Source organism: Glycine max, chromosome 18, assembly GCF_000004515.6.
Source record: "Glycine max cultivar Williams 82 chromosome 18, Glycine_max_v4.0, whole genome shotgun sequence".
Taxonomy (NCBI): Eukaryota; Viridiplantae; Streptophyta; class Magnoliopsida; order Fabales; family Fabaceae; genus Glycine; species Glycine max.
The window spans coordinates 40,946,903-40,969,149 of NC_038254.2; the positions used below are offsets into that span (position 1 = coordinate 40,946,903).

Below are 22,247 nucleotides of genomic sequence, written 5' to 3' on the forward strand. Positions count from 1 at the left end.
GGATGATTTGGAAAATGAGGCTTCCATTATCATTTGTCAATTGGAGATGTATTTTCGACCTGCATTTTTTGACATAATGGCTCACAAAGAATATGTTGCAGCTTGTCACCCAAACATGAATATGATGCGCGTGTTGCAGAAGCACAATAGGAGTTTCATTAATTGGTTTAGAAAAACAATTTTTGGAATTGACACTGCTTCTAAGACATTAACAATGTTAGCTGTTGGGCCTAATATGAATGTCCTCACTTGGAAGGGGTATGATATCAACAATTATTCATTTTACACAAAATCGCAGGATGATCACAGTGGAGTCACCATTGATGCTCATTCGGACCACTTTAGTAGTGTAGTAGATAACCATCCTATTCGAGTGTCCATGCCTTATTATGGACTAATCAAGGAAATTTGGGAGCTTGATTACGGTGAATTTAGAGTGCTTGTTTTCAAGTGTCAATGGGTTAATGGAAATGCAGGTGTCCGACAAGACAAAATGGGGTTTACTTTGGTTGACCTTCAAAGGATTGGTTATAAGGACGAGCCATTCATCCTGGCAGCACAAGCAAGACAGGTGTTCTATGTTGAAGATCCCAACGACTCAAGAAGGTCAGTTGTTCTTCAGGGGAAAACAATTGGTATCTTTCCCAATATTGATGCTTCAACCCTTGATGTTAACGACATGCCGACCTTCTCCACAAAAATGCCTCCCGTAAATGATGAAAATGAGGAGGATGATGTATATGCAAATCGTATCAATCATGACGAAGGTTTATGGGAAAATACATCTACTTGAATGCGGTATATAACACCATTTTGTTTACCTTATCCATTGTCATTTTAAATTTCTTATTATTTGTATTTCATTACTATTTGATACATGTATGTTGTGGTAATTTAGTTGGCTTAATTAATTTCTGTATTTCTATGCAGGCATGGCAACACCCCCGAGGTCCCCTCCACCACCAGATTCTCCTACGGAAACCACAAAAAAGAAGACTAGACAAACTACCAGGATGCGAAGGTTGACTGCCAAAAGCTTAGATCAACCACGACCAACCGTCCACGTCAACCCTTCTACTGGTAGAGGATCTGGCCCTCATAAAGAAAAATTTCATAGTTACCTTGGGGTAATGGCACGGGAGAAAATCCCTATCGTTCATACTACTTGGAAGGATGTCCCAGAAACTCTAAAAGTTCTTGTATGGAATGACATTTTGGTAAGTACGCTAAACTGGTAACTAGATATTTATTATTAGAGTAACTTATTCAGCAGTATTTAGAAGTAACATGTAAGCAAAACAGAGAACATAAAATAATTTCTATTTTATTTTAAAATTTTAATTTTAAAGTAACATGTAAGCAAAACAGAAAAATATGTACCAATCCAAAGGATTCGAAGGAACATGAAAGATGTAGTCATATGGGAGGAGAGGGTTGGTCAATATATGCAATTAGATGCAGACAACAATAATTTATTATAGTTACAAACTTACTTTGAACAGTTGAAATTATTGATGTCAGTTGATTTGGGGAAAGTATAGATTTTTTTTTGAGTGATGGTTGTTGTTGTTGTTGTTGTTGGTTAAGGTTTTGCAATTGGGGTTGTCTAAGAAGATGCTTTGGTGGGAAGAGGGGATTTGAGGGTTTTTAAGTTTCCTCACTCTTGCATGACCCAAACCATTGTGAAGCATGGAAACAACCTTCTTGAACCTCACCACAGTTTCACTGGTTTCCACCATTAAATTCCTACGCTGAACCTGATCCCTTGGTTGAGACAACAAACTCAGAACCCTATGGCAACTTTCAACAGCTACTCTATTAGCTTGCTCAACCTCCTCCATGTTAGCCTCTAAAAAATTTAATAATATCAGTAAAAAATAATACAAGGGTAAATTTCATTGCAGCATGTTGACTCAAGGAACTTAACCATCTAAACTAAATTAATTAAATTAATTTGGTTGATATTTTTTTATCTTCAAATTTGAATTTAGTAATTTATAAATTGTTTACTTCTTGGGTTTTACTGCCAACTAGAATCAATTTTATAATTCAATTGATTATTTTTAATGTTTATATCAATATATTTGATTATTTATACTTTCATTCTACTTCTGTATTTTCTTTTCTTTTTCGTTCATTTTATTTTTCTTATAATTTTTATTATATTTTGTATATGTTAAACGATAACTATAGGAAAAATTAAATGCATAATTATTTTTATAAAATTAAATATTAAATTAAGCTAAATATTTATGCATTTAATTTAATATTTAATTTCTACATGTAGCTTAATTTTTTTGACCAGTTTTAAAGTTCATTTAAACCAGACTAGGAACTTCAGAAGGTCCAATTTCACACAATGGTGCACACCTCACTTCTAAACTTTACAACCCTATGTTTTTGAATTTGTACTTTTTGTACTATTATCTATAACAAAGTTTTTTTTTCTTGATAAAATTTAACTGTTCTGTTAATTAATATGATTATAGAAAAGTGATGTAATTGAGTTTATGCAATTCGAGGCACCCGACTTCATTGATATGGCTTGGAACTGGTCAAGATTCATTAAGAGGTCATCACCATGAATTCTATTGAACAAAAAGTTGTTTCCAGTGGTTTCCATTTTGGGTGGTGGCTTTGGTTGGTCATTGATGTTTGTAATAAATCCCTCTGGCAGGGCTTGATGGGATTCTGATTTTAGCATCATTGCATTCTTGAAGTCCTTATTGATTGAAGCAATTCGAGTACTTGGTTTCTGGCAACCCCCAATGTTTCCATAGTCAGCAATGAGTTTAGAGAAGGGCTTGTGGGTGACAAGGTCAATCCCCAATTGAGAGAGCTTCTTTTTCAGCTTTGTGTTCCAATAGTTCTTTACATCAGTGTCTGTTCTCCCAAGAAGTTGTTGGGCTATTATAGACCACCTGCGACATAGATATTAAGACTACCACCATTCTAATTCCCTAAACATGAAAACGTCAGCAATTATATTTGTCATGAACATGGGATATAAAATAATAGATAATAGATGGTATATTTTGCTTAGAAGTGTGTAAACTAAGGGGTGCTCATAGAACAAATACAGCCTCGTAATAAATAGTGTTTTAACATTTGTGCCTCTTTCTATTGCCAAGAATTATCTCTGTGGTATGGGTATAAAACTCTAGAATATTTACAACATTCAAATAGCAACCAAGAGAGAAATGAGAGAGCAATAACTACAAGACATTATATGGCTAAAGTTGGAACAATGACAATGAAACTTAATTGAACATCATATGATCTATTTATTTGCATATGCAGGGCAGATCCTGGGGTTGTTTTGCAGTGTGATTGCCCAGGGCCCATGACCGAAAGGATCCCAAAAAAATCCTGACAACTATAATGTGAGGAGGAAAAAAATATCAATTCCTTTTTTGGATAACTTCATTTTTTCATCTTTCTAAAACTCCTTCAATTCTTGAATTTTAACCTTTTGCAAGCATTAAAGCTTGAATTCATGATTTAGTCACAAAATAATCCAAAAGTACAAAACCAAGTTGAAGAATTAGGCCACACTAATCACCCGCTACCTATGGTTGCATGAAGCTTAATGATTAGATCTTCTTCTTGGGTTGTGAAGTTGTCGTTTTTAAGATCAGGTCTGGGATAGTTAGTCCACCTAATCCTACAACTCCTTCCACACCTCTTGAGCCCTGTGTTAATAGCCCCAAGTGCAAAACTTTTAGTTTTATATATATAAAAAAATTATATAAAAAATTTGCAAGACAATTATATTATAATAATTTTTTTATTGACTTTGTGAAGTTTTATATAAAAAAAATGTTGTATAAGGAAAAAAATTCAATAAAATATTAACTTTATGACAAACTTATTTCAACCTTAAATATTTATAAACTAATATATATATATATATATATATATTGTTTCAAATAGTATTAAATTTAATATATTTAGGTAAAGTTTTGAATTTGAATATTGTAAATGAAATAAAAATGTGATTATAGGCTAAAGTAATAAATACAAACTAATAAATACTTTTATTATTTTATATATCTTTATATTTATAAAGTAATACATGTTTTAAGATATGTAAAAATCAAAATCATGAAATTGATCTGGTGACTTAAAAGCAGAGAAAGTCGGTCACTGTGATTTTTCCTTTTTGAAGTGGCAGAATTATAACATGCTCAACTTGTTTCACTATTGGGCGCCATAATATTATGAAGCTCTTGTATCAGAATCTTTAAATTTCTCCAAGTATCGGGGAAAATTATAAATGAGATCCAAATAATAAAGTTTTGTTAACTCTTTGTTACAAATCGAAAATCTTAATGATGATATCAGAATCATAAAAATGTAATAATTTCTTGTTGCGATAAAAGTGAGCCATTTGATCTAAACAACATATAAATGTGATGGTGGGAGTGGGCAGTGGTGAGTGAGCAGTGAAAGTGGGTTCTGAGGTGTCTAAACAAATTTTGATTTATCAATATATGTTATTTTTTAGAGGGGCAAGTGTGCCCCACCCCTCCCCATTTTTCTTGTAAAAATTATACATGTGGACTCTAGCTTTTGATATTTATCAATATATGTTAAAAACAGATCAAGTGATCAAATACACTATATGCTGCTTAATAAATAGTTAAATGTAGTACGAAAATGAAGGGGTTCCATACTAATCATTCATTCAAGAAATGTAGAATCCCCAATATTACTTGGTATTTTTTTAAACTAATGTATATCTTTTATAAGTATGGTTGGTCCCATATAAACACTGAAGCTAATAGGAGATCCAACAAATCTTGTTTCTCACAAATAAGGTAAAACACCAAATTCAGGCCTACATTTTGGTGTTTGTGTCAATGTCCTACAATTAAGTATTGCATTGCATGGTTCTAAATGCAAATGTCAGATCCATGGGTTCTTTAATTTCATGCAGTAAACGGTATAGTAATAATTAAACATGAATCCAACAAGAAAATTCTTTTGTAGGATACTGACTTTCTATTTGATGCAGTCAAAAATTTAAGCTATTGATGTGCTTCAAGACAGGAAGAAGTAGAAAACTAACCTTAATCATTGCTCCAAACTCATTTCTGATCCTTGATATGTTTGAGACACATCGGCCAATCAACCCACCAACCATTGTTTCCAAAATCAGCATCTCAAATGTAACATAATCAACTGCAAGATTGGTTGTCCTAGAGATCAAGTGATTGTAAGAAAATATTCTAAACTTGATATAACTGTTAAATGGCAGCCAAACATCTTTCTGATATAGAAAACATTAAATAACCTGAAGTTGGGTCAAGATATGGTTGGGATGGTCGAATTGAAGCATAATTGTATGTTGGGCTAATTGAAATGACTTGTCTTGGTGGGTTTTCCCCATACAAAATTTGAGTTGATATATATGTTAGGCAAAAATGAAAAACTAATTTTATAAAGTAAATTTTATTTCAAATGTAATTTTAGAACAAATTTCTAAATATGTTTTATCTAAGTTAATAACTCCTGTAGCATGGCCCATTTTTAATCATATGCAAAGGATGATAGGACACCCACCACTACCAAATTACCCTTTGGTGGAGTGGGAATAGTGCAGTGGGTCAAACAATAAAAACAATGAAACATACACCCTGCAACATATCTTACATTACATTATTAAATATATAGTTGGTGGTGTGTTTTTCTTTTTCTGCAGAGGTGGATCCATGTTATTTTGTTGTGAATCTTTGTCTGTCACTTTTAATCTGACCCTTTGTACTGCAACTAAATTACATTTTTAAACTTGCAAATTGTACTATATTTATTTATATACCCCCTTCCCCCAAAAAAAACTGAGACAAAAAAGTGTGGTGTGCCAAAGTCTAAAATTGTTTGCATTAGCTTAAAAGTAGAAGAGAAAATTGTTTGCACTTCCCTTAATTCTTTAAGATAGGTTGGTATAGGTACACCAGACTGTTCTGTCAACTTTTTATACGCAGCTTGCAACCTTCTAGTGACTGGTATATATATTATTTAATTGCGATGGAAATGTGGTCTATGCAGTAACAAATTTAACTTTGTCTATTTATTATTTTAGGCCAAATTTGACATCCCTGAAGGTTTAACTGCGAAGAAGAAGGCTATGTCCACCGTTGGGACCAAATGGAGGCAATTTAAGTCCTCCCTGACGACCCGATATGTATATGCTAAGAATGACGATGAACAAAACAAGGATCCATCTACTAAGTATGGTATTGATCGAAATACATGGGAAGAACTTGCAAAGACTCGACAGACCCCTACTTGGAAGGTTTAAATTTTAATCTTTTTACAAAACATTTTAGTTACGTAATTTAGTTGTTAATGTCATTAATTTTTGAGTTGTATTTGAAAATGCTGATAGGGAATACGCAAAAAAGCACAGGAAATTCAAAAATTCAATGAATCTCCCCACATACTCTCTCGTGGAGGCTATGATGTGCTTGAAAAAAAATTAATGGCCGAGAAAACAAAGTCAAGACTGAATCAAGGTGACAATAGTCAAAATGCAGATATGGTCGTCGACCCTCCATCCCCTATTGCGAGACATGAGAAGTGGAAAAAGGCTAGGACAAACAAATTTGGGCAAATGACATCTGCAGCAGCTCAAGAAATCGCAGACAAAATTGTAAGTTGAATATATGCCACAATTATAAATTGTAATTTGTAACCATAACAACGAGTTAATTTGTTGTCAATGCCACAGAATGAATTACAGGAACAGGCAAAATAGGGAGCTTTTGTCCCACATGGTCGTCAAGACATCCTAAACACTGCCATTGGCCGTCCAGAGCATCCTGGACGTGTTCGTATCGGTGGACATGGTGTGACCATACCCAGCTACTTTGGACATGCTTCCTGTGGGTCCCACAGTTCTTTGCCTACGATCACTGCCAAAAGATTGGTTGAAATCATACAAACTATTAAGCAAGAGGTGAAGAAAGAGGTAGAAGACGAGAACAAAGACCGTATGGACAAGATGAAAATGAAGTTGGATGCGATCAAGAGTGAATTATCCCAAATTCATACGCAACAGTCAGCTTCCCCAAGACCGTCTAACCCTGACATATTTGTTGCACGTGTTAGCACGAAAGAGAGTTGTGCTGAAGCTGCTAATAATGTTGTTGGTAACGAGCGGTGTACATTTCATACATGTAGTATGAGCTTATACATTGTTTGTGGTGATAGTACACAGCTGGTGGCAGGGGGAAAGGTCTTTGGAGTAGGTGGCACGATACACACTGTTGCTTATGGAGATGATGTACTAAGGGTGTGTGTTGACACTGTATACGATGGTGAAGCCATTGTCCTGTTACCCACTTCAGAGATTCAGTATGTCAGGGACGCCGTGAACTCATTTATTGGATGACCCAGACATCTAGTGAAACCTTTATCTTATGTAAGTAATATAATAATCCCCCTGCCAAATTGTCATTTGAATACACACTTGTAATATTTGTTAAGTTGTTGATTAAATTTAATACTTATTTTCTTGTACCAGTTAGGATTCAGACCTTAATGTGCGGAAGCCAGTTGAACATAGTAGTGATGCAAAGCTTGCAGGTGAATCCGATCCATTGGGAGAGTTGATGAAGATATTGTTTTATGTGTACCAGAATCCAGTGGAAGTGCCATGGGAGGCGAGCCAATTTGGACTTCCTGATATTGGGGCAAAATTTTACATCACACATGCAGATCTAGCAGAAATAATATCAGGTGACAAGTGTTTAAACATAGCGATACTACAGTTGTGGACCATGTAAGTCATTTTCCTGCAACCTTTATGTTTGATTACCTGATAACCATTATTTTTAAATCTAAAACATTTAAAATAATCATGACTTTTCTTCCAAATAGATTTATGAATGAGTGTGGTAGAAGCAAAGCTGATCAGTCACTGTATGGTTTGCTGGAGCCTCAATCTATACAAAATGCTAAGGAAAGACGTCAACAATGCCAACAATACATTGAAACATGGGTCAAGGAATCACAAAGACAGTTGTATTTAGGAGCTTACTTGCATCAGTAAGTTCACTTGTTCTTCGAATTTAAGTCTTTTTTTTGTTGTTTTACAATTCTATTATTATAATTTTCCAATTCAGGGCACGTTGGCAACTATTTGTTCTCCACCCAAGGGAAAACACGGTCGTTTGGTTTTGTTCTCTGAGGAAGAAGCCTGATATTAACATCAAAGGCGCAATTAACAGGTTCTATTCAAATATACAAATCATGGCATCAGTTGGCAATTGTTGTTAGATATACAACAAAAATGGTTGTCATATATATGCTATTTTTTTAACTAGTGCAATGAAGACAATAACCAGTTCTTTTGAAGGCATGTCTAATCAAGGTGCACCTCGGTGGGTTGAACCCAAGGTAATCAGTACCTGTTTGTAATGAACCATTTGTACATCTTTAAGTGTTGAATATTAAGTAACCATTAAAAATGTTATATGTAGAGTAATGTGCAAAGTGGAGGGTTTGAGTGCGGATATTATGTCATGCACTGGATGTGGTGCATCGTGACTGCCGGTTTGAAGGATGATTGGCACAAGGTAAACATAATGCATGAAGTTACAATTGTAACTTTGGTTAATATCTCTTAAGTTACTAATAATTTTATCTAATGTTAATTTTGTAGTGGTTTTCTGATGGATCACCGTTAGACGTGGAGGCCATCACAACAGTTCGGCAGAAATGGGCAACTTACTTTTTAACTTTTAGGAAAAGCAGTTGCTAAATTTGATTTGTATTATGTACAAGTACATTTTTCCTGTGGTTTCATCAAAGAATTAGAACAATTATGGCTGCAACTTTGTATGTTGGATACATTAGAGGATCATTAATTCAAAAAAGGGTATTCAATTTGCATGAACTTATATATGTAAGATGCATGTCATTTGATGCTATTGTTCAGATTTCATTCCTAGTATCGTGTAATTAGGATACATTTGATTAGATATGATCTTCGTACTTCCTGGTTTTGTGTTTGGTGCATCAACTTCAGCTTACCAGGTTCATGTGTCTCTTTCTCAATTTGTCAATTTCTCTTGTGCATCAACTTGACAAGGATTGTGTTTTGACTGAGCAAGCTCTACCTGCTGATCTTGTTAAAAGGTAATCCTTATCTTACAAGTTAAAAAAATGCTCCTAAGGCAAAAAAAAAGTGTCTATGATTCCTAGTGGTAATTGAAATGCATGTAAGAATTCATAGTGGTAAAAATCTGATTCTGTATAAACATTTAGATTTGAAATGTATACCAGGAATCTTGATCCCATTTATTTACTTGTAAGATGAATTTTATTTGTATGTTAGTAAGGATACATTTGAAATCTATTTCTGCAATAATGTATAATCTATTTTTATAATTAATGGTCCAATATTTTCACACTTGTCATATGTACATAAATGATTTTATAAATATTGAAAATCATGATGATGCTTTTGGTTGGCATAATGTGCGTCTTATTTAATTTATAGGTACCAGAGATTAACGTAAAAAAAATGCATCAAAAAATGAAAAAAAAATTAGACATACTAAGACGGTTCCCACAAACGTTGTAAAATGACAACATAATGTACACATACAAAGACGGTTCCCATAACCATCGTAAAATGGCAACACATACAAAGACGTTTCTCGTAAAACATCCTAGTATGCAGTCTTGACATGTCATCTATGACGGTTCCCTACAACCGTCATAAAATTATGTTCATACAAAGACGGTCATAAAAACCGTCTTAAAATGTAAATTATGATTGTTAGAATCTAAGATGATTCTCTTATAACCGTCGTAGACAATGCGCACCTACTAAGACGGTCTTCGTAACCGTCTTAATATCCCAAAATTATCTGTAGACTTTGAGACGGTTATTTATGAAACGTTGTAATTTTTTAGCACATACTAAGACGGTTATTCTTAACCGTCGTAGTATTCAAAACTTACAACAACGGTTCTCATAACCGTCGTAAAATAACTGATACATTTTACGACGTTGACATTAACGACGGTTGGAAACCGTCGTGACATGGGGATAAGAACCGACTTAAAATCCAATTTTTCTAGTAATGTCTTCCAATCAAATGCTTGAATCTTATTTTTGTTAACGAAATATGCTTTGGAGATCTTTAGACAATTTCACATGGAAAGGTGTAAACAACCAATAGCTACTCCATTGGTTGCAAATGAAAATTTATCCAAGAATGATGATGGTAATAAAGCATAAATAGAAGCATAATTCAAAATTTATTGTATCTTTCATGTACCATACCAGGTTTAATGTTAGTTACAAGTTTATTGTCCAGGTTTATGCATTGTCAAGTCAAGTTCATCTATCTTGGTGCAACAAAGAGATTTATGAGGTACATAAGGGGTACAACTGATTATGTTATGTGGTTTTTGCAAAATGAAAATTGAGAGCTTGAAGGTTTTGGATACAGTGACTAGACAACTTGTTTAGACTTGCTAAAAATACCTTAGGCTATGCTTTCTTATTTGGTCTCATGGAATTCAAAGAAACAAGATCTGGTGGCCCAATCATAAGCTCGAGTTGAGTATATTTCAGCTACAACAATATCAAATCAGGCCATTTGGCTAAAGAAAAATTTATTAGATCTTAGGCAGATTCAAGGTGAAGTAATTGTTATTTGTATGGACAACAAGTCAATTATTGCTATAGCGAAAAATCCTGTTCAACATGGAAGGACTAAGCAAATGAAATTGAGTATCATGCCATTAGAGAAGCATAGAAATCAAAGGAAATAAATTTGGAGCATTGCAATTTAGAAAATCAGATTGCAGAAATTATGACAAAAGCCCTTTCAAAGGGCATATATTGAAGTGTTGAGATCAAAGCTTGAAGTATTGAAAAATCACAAGGAGAAGTTTTAGAAATTGACATTTTAATAATAACATATCTAATGTTTCGTCAGTTTTTTGTTTCTTCAAAGTTTGGTTAAATGTTACTTATGTTCAGAAAAAAAAAAGCTAGTAGGCTAATATTGCTTATTTTTGTAGGTTAGTCATGATTGTATTTGGCTGCTTAATCAGGGGCTTTTTAGCTTTTGTATTTAAACACTTCATATGCAAAATCTGAATAATCAAGAGATCAGTTTTAGCTCCTTTCTTTTTCTCATGTTTGTGGATGCTGGTTTTGTTTTACAGCACTTCTATTGAGTCCAATAGTTTTTTTTTTTTTGCATAGTCCAATAGCTATTTACGAGTTTCCAAAAGTTATTTACGAGTGTCTGATGATTATATCATGAATGAAAATACCACACATTAACAATAGAGAGAATCCATAAAAAAATTTCTCCCAGTTGATGATACTAGCGTTCAAAAGTTCACATAGGAGCTGGGGATCATACATTACCAACTCTTGTAGAGTTTCATGTAAAAAACGTGCATTTTAAATGGTGCTTGCGTTTTTTTCTCATTATATACAAGTAGCTTTTGAGTCTCTCACTCTAGACATCTTTTAGTATTCTTCTCAAAACATAGAATGAGAAAAAGCCACAAATAGATATAGGCACACATATAATAGAGTGAAGTTACATGAATATGATTGTAGTGGATTTACAGAGAGGTGGGACTGTCACGTAGTGGTGCTTTGCTCCTAGTGTTTGTACCCCATTCAATGGCTTCAGCAACAGCCCTTTGGCGATCCATGAAGATATCATCGTCAAGAAGATTCAAAGGGGCACTATTATTGGCTTCTTGTGGTGATGAGGACATGTCAACAGGTGCAATTCCTGTGAGGTCTTGGCTCCCTGGAGCTGTTCCAAGGAAAGTAAGAGCAGTGACAATATCACTGACCAAGGGCCTCACTGATGGCTCCTCATTGAGGCACATGGCTGCTACTGCCACTGCTTGATGCAATGATCTCATTGGGAAGTTTCCTTGAAGATGGGGGTCTGCTAATTCTGGGTATCTGTGAGGGTCCTTGAATACTGGATATGCCTGTTTGGTATCAAAAGAATTAGTGCAATTGTAATTTGCAATACTAAATTCAAGAAAAAGAAACTAAATGTGTTATTGATGAAATTCATATGGCTCTAAAATTTATGTCCAGAGGCACTTCTATAGCATGCTCTAAAAATGAATCCGCATCCTTAAGATCAAGTTCTCATCAAATCAAACAACACCTAAATGTTTGTTTCCCCCAATATTATGTGGTTTCCATTAAGGATATATTGTTGAATTAAAAAATGCATTCGCATGTTATTGTTTAATTTGTCAACATGATGTCATGAATATCAAAGACTTCATGTAAATAAGTTTTGTTTTGAATTTTATTATAATATAAAATAGTAATACACCTGTTTCATATAATACTATTTGAAGATACGAGAAGTGCTAAGAATATAATTATTCTAAAATACTCTTTATTATGTGTTAAAATATGTTAATAATTATAAAATCATGAGTGAATCTCATTGATTCATAAGATTTTATAATTTTTAATAAATTGACATCCATAACAGAGAATATAACTCAAACAAATGTCTTAGAGAATATCTTACTATCATTCCACTTGAAGATGATTTTCTTGTCAACAAGAATTGTTTTCAATGGATGAAAATTTGGTATCTTAATATTCTTATAAAATAAATTAAATCAACAACTTACACAATTCTTCCATTTAAGTCCCTGAACAAAGTACATGGAAATTTGATTAAATTTTGTGGTCCGCCCTTAACTTTCTCTTTAGTGTGAAATTTGATTTTTTTTGCTAGTGAGTTATAATAAAAATTACACTTAAAATTGCTCCATGGACAAAATAGAACATGAATAGGGAAACTCACCCAAGAAACTAGATTTTGCTCCCGGGTTGGTCTTGTGTTATCAATGGCTCTCCTTCCAGTGATCAATTCAAGCAAAACAACTCCAAAGCTGTACACATCTGATTTTACAGTAAGCTGACCAGTTCTTTGATACTCAGGTGCACAATATCCATAAGTACCCATTACTCTTGAAGAGACATGAGACTTGTCCCCTGTTGGCCCCAACTTTGCTAGTCCAAAATCAGAGAGTTTTGCATTGAACTCTTTGTCCAGCAAGATGTTGGAGGATTTTAAGTCGCGGTAGATGACCGGAGGATTCGCCTTATCATGCAAATATTCTAGACCTTTTGCAGCATCCAAAGCTATTTTCATTCTGATGAACCAATCTAGAGGCTTTTGTTGTGGTTGAAGATCTGCATTGAAGTTCAATAAAAAAATTGATGAAGAACCAATATACTGTTTTAGTGTATCAGATTGTGGGTATGGTTATTAATTGTCCGTATAACTTGTAGATGTTCTGTGTTTTGTTTTATCAAAAATACCATTTAATAGTGACAGGTGAAGGAAATAATTTTTCAAATTAGCTATTCTTATTGAACTTTCTAATTTTTCTGATGTCAATGATAAACATCACCATTTAAAATTCCAATACAAATGACACAAGCTCGGGGAATCTTACCAAGCAGATGATCCTCAAGAGCTCCCAATGGCATGTACTCATACACCAATAATCTCTGATCTCCATCAGCACAATATCCAATTAGATTCACTAGATTTTGATGGTGCAAGAGGCTCAACATTAAAACTTCAACAAGAAACTCTCTATTCCCTTGTAATCCATTCCTGTCAAGTTGCTTCACAGCTACTTCCTGTACATATAAATGACCAAATTTCAATGCCAAGTTCTTAAAAAATATACCAATATCACCAGAAACAAAGAACATGTCAATAAATACAAATAAAATGTCATTTTCCTACCTGGTTGGTTTTTTCAAGTCTTCCTTTATAAACTCTTCCAAAACCACCTTCACCTATTAGGCATTCCTGCCTGAAGTTCTTTGTGACAGCAGCCAGTTCCCTGAAGGTGAATGTTTGGGCAGCAATGTTGTTCCCATTATCTTTGTTGGCCTCCTTGTTTATTTTAGGTTCTGTTTGTGGGGTTGCCTTTGCCTTGTTAAAATGATTATCTGCACAAAACAAAATGCTTCATAAACTTCCCACCCAAGAGATAAATGTTAATCACCAAACTCATTCATGCATTTGTTTCTTTTTAGAGAATTATATTATCCAAACATTGTATTAATAAAGTTTTCATATATGATAAGAAGAAAGGGTAGAAAGTAGTTACAAAAAATTAACTTTACCTTCAATCTAAAATACAAAATATGATTATGTATAAAATTATAATGAAATTAATGGACATGACAAGGATGTAAATATAGGATGGAAATTACCGGAAGAAGATCCTCTATAGATTTGGAGAAAAAAAACTGGAAAAAATCTCTGACTTCATATAATTTTAATATATAAAAGATAGGAAAACCAAGCATGAATGGTAAGGATTTTAAACTAAGACAATCTCCAGTTTTTCCCAACAAGTGTTTTTGTTTTCTGTTAGAATTTTCAAAGGGTTGGAGATGGAATTTGAACCCTTGTTTCCTTGCTTCTCCACAAAAGGTGAGATTTGGTTGCACAATTACAAAGTAGAATTGTGGCTAAAATCCTCAATGGGAAAATATGCAAATGATTAACATATTGTTTACAAAGAATTGAATTTTCCTCATAGTTAATATTCTTTATTACAAACTATATGAAATTTCATCTCGATCTTTTACCAAATGAAATATAATATATTTCATTTTCAAATTATTTCACCTGGCCGTGGCTGAACTGGTTGGGCTGATTCCTTGGGAGAATGAATAGCAGGCTGTTGTATCCTCTTCCTATTGTTGGGCTTCTTTGCTACTTTCTTTTCGTTGGGCAAAAAACATGAAAAGCAACTCATTTCTCTACAATGTTGATTCAAATGCTAACAGCGAATCTTTAATTTGTTTTTGAGGTTAAAAAGAAGGCCGTTTAGATAGATTTAAATTTTAAAATCCTAGAGACTCCCAATTTTCAATCTATCACCAAGAGCTTCCTTATCTATTTCTTTCCCATGACCACAAGGCAAAATATGTTACAAATTCAGAATGATATTTTAGTTATTTAACTCGAAACCTTCATGGAATTATGAAAAAATTAGAATAAAGAAAACTAATGGGGATCCAGAACCAAGAGGCAAAGTATCAAGGACAACCCAATTGGAGATGCAAACCCCATCGAAACCCAAATGCCATGCATCTAATGGGGCCTAACAAAGGGACACCGTGGAGAAGTGTGTTAGGTCAGGTTAGTATGGGAACAGACTTGGTTGACGATATTTTTTGGTGTTCGCGCACAAAGTGGCGAGTAAAATGGAGAAAAGTTTTAAACATATTTCCAAACTTAGAGAGAGAAAGAGAAACATAACGTTTGACCAATTCCAACGTTCTAATGAATGAATGTTCTTTCTTTATTTATTTTCTTTCTTTCTTTTAATCTCTTAATTTCCTATTATGATAGTTTTTTGTCCCTACAAAATATTTTGTATGCTTTTAGTCCTACAAAATTAAAATATGTGAATGTTTGACTCAAAGTTAGGTTTGGGTTAATCAAACCTACTTTGAAGCCCAACAATAATATATTTTAATTTTAAGAGAACTAAAAATATATAAAATATTTCATAAAAATAAAAATTAAACTTTTCTAATTTAAGGATGAAAAATTTATTTTAGGCTATCAAATATCAAGTCTATACCAATATTACCGCTCTTCACTATACAAATTTTCATTTTTCTGATTTGGATAACTTTGAAATTTTCAATAATTATTTACAAATGACTTAAAAAAGGAACATAAAAATAATAAGTGAATAAGGTCTTACGAATTAGTAGAGATAAGGAGATAAATGAAAAGATAGTAATTAATTTTGTTCCAATTTTTGAATGAATAGTTGAACAAATTAAAAAATATTCAAATATAGACAAAAGAAAAGTAATTATCTTTTCTAATATGTGAAAAAAGGCATCCAATAAATGCTTGCATGATAAATTATGATTCTAAATTACAATTTTGTTAAAAGGGATACGGATTCAAAGGCATTACATAAAGTAAAAACTGTTATTGACGTGAAAAATACGAGCTACAAATATAAAGCATTAGATTATATTTGAATGATTAAGATTTAAAGATAAATGCACATGAGTTTTCAAGTATTTATATATATCACTAGTAACTATTGTTGTATGACTCAAAATTGTAATTTTAATTCATTTTTCCACGATAACTAAGAATTCTTATCACTTGATTGCTACTAATCAAAAGTGAATTAAAAATTAATAATGTTATTAATGCATCCATTTCTTGATTTTTAATTAAAACTCTGATTAATCTTATCTTAAATACTACACACTGTTAAAAAATTTGGTACAGCCACACACTGTTCATTACTAGAAAAAGGGTTTTTTATGATACCTGATATACGACGGTTATACAAGGAACCGCTTTAGAAAGTGGTGTGGTGGCATTTTTGTAATTATTGTGTTACAAATCGCATTTTACGACGCACATTCTAAGGCGGTTATTGAAAACCTCCTTAGAATGTTATGTTTTATAAAATTTATGCCGGTTTTTAGTAAAAAACCGTCGTAATTGTCAAAATAAGAAAAGCAAAATCGTGCACTGCTTGCTTTTAACCTCGCGCCTCTTTTGTTCACCTTTATGCTACCTTGCTCCTTTCTTTGAACCCTAGCGAGTGTTTGCTCATCACCTTTCTGCTTGCTCCTTTCTTTGAATCCTAGCGCATGTTTGTTCACCTTTTTGCTTGGTCCTTTCTTTGACATTGAACATTGAACCTCAGCTCTTTGACATTGAAGCCCTACCCCTTCTTCCATTGAACTGGACGAGGTCGACTTCATCGCTCCAACTTCTCGGCTCGAAGTTTCATGAAGAAAGAGATTGGTTAGTGAGTTACTAACTTTGTTAGGTTAAGCTTATTTGAAGCTTGTTTTAGGTTAAGTGGTTCGTGTACTGTTGAATAAAGGTCGCGAGTTCCATATAATTTCTTTTATTGGTGATGTTTGCTAATCGTGGTTGCAGGGAAGACGCGCGCATGTCATCGATGAGTTGTTGGTGAAGAAGCTGATGCGTTTTTGACTGGGCTGCAAACGGGTCAGTGGCTTTTTTTTATTGAAGCTCTGGTTGATGTTCGTATGGTATTTTATTAGTAAAATATATTTATATTGATATATTGGTTATGTTTCATTAATTTGATATTTTGTTCATATGTTAAACTTTGTTCATATACAGCTGAATCTTAACTTGACATGGTAATTGTTAATGTAGAAGCAAAGCTTCATGATGAATCAAAGGTGATTCAAAGGTGTTTTGATGATAACAAAAGATGATGACAAAGGTGATGACAAAAAGCTCAAAGATCATTCAAAGAACAACTCAAGTGAATCAAGAACAATTCAAGAGTTCAAGATAAGAATCAAGAAGAATTCAAGACTCAAGAAGAAAGTTTAGAGTCAAGAATCAAGATTCAAGGTTCAAGATCTCAAGAATCAAGATCAAGATTCAAGACTCAAGATTCAAGAATCAAGAGAAGGCTTAATCAAGATAAGTATGAAAAGGTTTTCTCAAAAATTGAATAGCACATGGTTTTTCTCAAAACATGTTTACCAAAGAGTTTTTACTCTCTGGTAATCGATTACCAGATTGTTATAATCGATTACCAGTAGCAAAATGGATTTAAAAAAGTTTTCAAATTGAATTTACAACGCTCTAATTATTTTCAAAAAGCTGTAATCGATTACCAGTGCCTTTGAACGTTAAAATTCAAATTCAAATGTGAAGAGTCACATCCTTTCACATAAAAGCCTTGTGTAATCGATTACACTGATTTGGTAATCGATTACTAGTGTTTGTTTCTGAATAAATTAAAAGATGTAACTCTTCAAATGGTTTTTGACTTTTTCAAATTGGTTTTAAGTTTTTCTAAAAGTTATAACTCTTCTAAATGGTTCTCTTGGCCAGACATGAAGAGTCTATCAAAGCAAGGCTTTGATTTGCTTTTCAATACACTTTTTACACTTATTCATACAATCCTTTACAAGCCTTGAATCTCTTTGAACTTCTTCTTCTTTGTACCAAAAGCTTTCTGAAGTTTTCTGGTTTTCTAAACCTTGAAAACTTGTGCTATTCATCTTTTCTTTCTTTTCTCCCTCTGCCAAAAAGAATTCGCCAAGGACTAACCGCCTGAATTCTTTTTGTATCTCTCTTCTCCCTTTTCCAAAAGAACAAAGGACTAACCGCCCGAATTCTTTTGTGTCTCCTTTCTCCCTTGTCAAAGAATTCAAAACGACACAGTCTGAGAATTCTTTTGATTCTTCTCATTCCCTAATACAAAAGTGTTCAAAGGACTAACCGCCTGAGAATTCTTTTGTATCCCCATTCACAAAGTATCAAAGGTTTAACAGCCTGAGATATTTGTCTTAATACATTGGAGGGTACATCCTTTGTGGTACAAGTGGAGGGTACATCTACTTGGGTTTGACTGAGAACAAGAGAGGGTACATCTCTTGTGGATCAGTTCTAGTGGAGGGTACATCCACTAGGTTCAAAGAGAACAAGGGAGGGTACATCCCTTGTGGATCTTTGCTTGTAAAAGAATTTTTACAAGGTTGAAAGAAATCTCAAGGACCGTAGGTCGCTTGGGGATTGGATGTAGGCACGGGTTGTTGCCGAACCAGTATAAAAACTCTTGTGTGTTTGTTTCCTTCTTCCCTACTCTTTTACTTTCCGCTGTGCATTTTATTTCCGCTTTTACTTTCTGTTAAGTTTCTCTTTTACTCCATATTCTCTTAACAACATAAGTAAAAGCCTTAGAAGAGTAATTTTTTAATTAGTAAAGGTTTAGGAATAATTAATTCAACCCCCCTTCTTAATTATTCTGAGGCCACTCGATCCAACAGTTAAGATGATAACAAATTTGTTGGTCTTTAATCCCTTCCAAAAGTTAGTGAAGAAGCATAATTTTAGTGAAATTTAAATTAAAATGGTTCATTGAAGTCATCAACTTCATTCCTTTTGTGCAATTTCGCTCCCCAATCTGTTATATTACTCCAAATCCAAAAGAATGGCACTAACGGTCTCTTACTTGAGAGTAACCGGTGTCTTACTTCATAAGATTAGCTTACATTTATGTGATTATGAATTCAGTACTTCATTTACTTTGAGTCATGATATTTTAATTATTTTTCATTTTGTTACTTTAGATCCTTTTCCTCGTTATTGGTCATGTTGGGGTGTAATGAAAACTGAGAAGGTCTTGAGCTGTTTGGCTCGGTAGTCCAGGATGAATGCTTCATGTATACCTGAGTAGGATATCTCTGGTTGGTGTGGCTAGGGATATTTTGCCAAGTTTATTGCTCAGTTAGGTTCATATTCTGAGACAGAAGGACACTAGTTGGCTTTCTAATAAGTTAAAATTGGGTGAAACTGGAGTTTGAACATGTATGAAAATATAAAAAGGAAAAAAAAATCTTGAAATTCATAGGACATAAACCATTCTCTAGGAGGAAATTCAAGATGCAACAAAATTTTACAATGACATATTCCAGGGTGAACCAGAAAATAAATAGCTATTTTATATAAATTAGCAAAAAATAATTAAACATGTTTGTTTCTCATAATTTATGAAATAGATCGAAGTATAGAATTAACACCTAAGGCATTGATCTAAGAGCAACTCATTGGAGTAAATACATTGTTGTAAAGTTTGTATAGAATAGAAGTTACTCGTATAAACTACTTAAGACTTCTAAATAAATAAATTTCGAAGTAAAAATAAAGGTTCTAGTGTAAGTACAGAGATAAAATAAGACTGACTCAAAATAAGTTAATACGATGGCTTGAATTAAAATAAGGGGAATAAGAAATAATAGTGACCTTTGAGTTTGCTTTTCAACTATATTGGGTATCCTAATAGATCAACTATAAAGGGTTGAAAGATTTTCACCCAAAACAATAGTGGTAGTGCTAGAAATCAAAATTCCTTGCTCTCTTATTCCACTTTTGTTTTGGTATAACAGTTATGTTGAGGTTTAAACTTTGACTTATGAGTAGGACTTCAACGTAGGACTTCATATAAACTATCTATTTAACTCTTCTCTCCTAGCTTACTTGGTAACTTTCAATTCCAATTTGTGCTACTGATATATTTATGGGATTGAAAGAAACAAGGGGAAATTAATTATGGTCTGACTATTCTTAATACAGGAGTATTGTTTTTTATGGCCTGATCCCAGCCTCTAATCAATTTCTTCTTGATTAAAACAATGATGATTTAATTCTTTTAGCTTGATTGCACTTTCAACCCCTTTAGTTTGGATTATGTGCAAACTTGATTTTTGATTTTTTTTTCTTTCATTTTAATTACCCACCTCTGAATTTTCTTTAGTTCCATCTCAGCAACAGGTGATTTTTTCACATTGTATTAACTCTTTAAAACCATTTTTATGTGTATAAAGACCTACACAGTGTCTGCAAGTTCACATATAGTCCTACTAAAAAGTTAACATATGGACATAATGCCTGAATTTTCTAAAATAGCTTTAAATTAAACACAGGATTGTACTGACAATGCAATCTTTCCCAAATGACAAATAAATATCAGCATAGTGAATAAGTGAAGCAATTTGATACCCGTTAATCAACGTTGCAAGTTGAGGCTGCAATTCATTATCCCTCAATTTATGTATTCTTCCTATTAAAGTTTCAGCAGTTCTGGTGCAAATATTGATTTTTGTTTGCAGCTTCCATATTGATACCCTAGTACCATCAATTTTACTAGATTCAACTCCTAGATTATCCAATGTTTTCAATCTCTTGAACTTTTCCTCATAAATAGGTCGTAACCTCTCTTCATCCAGAGAGCAGGGCAAAAAGAAGTACATATAAGCACAATTCGAAATTAAGACAAAGTATGATATTATCTAAAGTTACTTATCAATGCAACTAACTGATATAATCTACAATTTATTAATTAATACAAGTAATGTATCATAGCAAATGATGTTGAATATGCAGGACATATTTGACATCAAAAATACATGTTAGAAGTGTTTGTCCTCATACATGAAGGTATGAAAGGGAAACTATATCGTAAGCAAATTTAGAAGTGTTTGTCCTCATACAGAAAATAATTAAGATGGATACGAAACTATGAATAGCTCCAACCATTTCTAATTTTATGATTCATTTCAGTTTAAAGAATCTAAAATCTAGTAATTTAAAACAATGCTAATACCTTAACTTCCTTATACAATTTCTTCTCCAGCTCTGTAGTATTGTTGTCATCTTCTTGATCTTCATTTGCCCCAGCAACTTGGGGTTCTGCAGATTTACATTTCCTAGGCATGGGAGTGAAACCTTTGTGCTGCAACTCAATCATCAAATTAGCTTTCTTCCTATTGCTTACAATCATTTCTCCATTCACAACCCCTAATATAAACCTAGGTTTGTTGTCCAAAATCAGCAAAAGTCATTGAAGGTTGTTCAATATATGGTTCTGCATACGCAAATTGCATTTCAGTTCACATTAATAAAGGGTTTGGAATCTAAAGAGCTGGACCTACCTATTACCAAACACAAAACTCACCTTCCTTCTCTCATAATACTCCAACCGGAGGGGGAAGAACTCTTCAAGAACTGCATAAGAAATGACATAAAACAATGAGCGTGTGAAACATTATTGTTAATTGATCTTATTCAAAACTTAACATGATAAAGCTTGTACTTTGTTCTGGATTGTCATATTTCTTAATTTTTCCTTTTGCGTCAAATAGATGCATGTTGTTTGTGCTAATAGAGGATGTGAGTTTAAACTTCTTAATAATGAAAATGTAAGATTGATTTAATAATGAAAAGAAAAAGAAAGGAAATAGAAATTGTGAATTAGAATTTTCTCACTAATAAGTCTAACAAAATAATTATTAATATTTACTGATAAAAAGAAAACTTCTTAATTTGTTGTCCATGAAGAACTTATAATAAGAAGGATTAATTCCATTGACTAGAGCACCTTGAAATACAAGAAAAGTTTTATTTTAGAAAAAAAAAACAGTTAAGATGCTTGCATGGGACTGTTTGGAAGGTAACGAATAGAATATAAGAATATGCTCTGTTTTGTCTGCATCCATAAGTTTGAAACTTATTCAGCCCCCACAATCTGAAAAATTGAAATAGGATGAAGGTGGACCCTGAAATTTTCATTCTTTCTTTGGCACAAAAAATGCTATTAGTCCCATCCTCTAGAATCCTGAGCAAGCTAAGCTAGCTAGTGGGACCTAA

General features: G+C 33.2%; 1 protein-coding gene across 2 annotated transcripts; it reads right to left on the bottom strand.

Moving 5' to 3' along the window:
* Window positions 1–11,326: 11,326 nt before the first annotated feature.
* LOC100798806 (probable serine/threonine-protein kinase PBL26) lies at window positions 11,327–21,916 on the bottom strand. 2 transcript variants are annotated; one of them, XM_041011919.1, is made up of 8 exons: window positions 21,694–21,916; window positions 21,556–21,605; window positions 21,205–21,465; window positions 14,688–14,781; window positions 13,791–13,999; window positions 13,492–13,681; window positions 12,834–13,225; window positions 11,327–11,988 (listed from the first exon to the last, which is right to left on the bottom strand). In XM_041011919.1, the coding sequence occupies exons 3-8, from the start codon at window positions 21,379–21,381 to the stop codon at window positions 11,605–11,607; spliced, it is 1,446 nt and encodes a 481-aa protein (XP_040867853.1). In that variant the 5' UTR covers window positions 21,382–21,465; window positions 21,556–21,605; window positions 21,694–21,916; the 3' UTR covers window positions 11,327–11,604. The 2 variants fall into 2 exon arrangements, with proteins under 2 accessions (XP_040867853.1, XP_040867854.1); XM_041011920.1 differs by lacking the exons at window positions 14,688–14,781; window positions 21,556–21,605; window positions 21,694–21,916 and having other exon boundaries at window positions 21,205–21,340.
* Window positions 21,917–22,247: the final 331 nt, after the last annotated feature.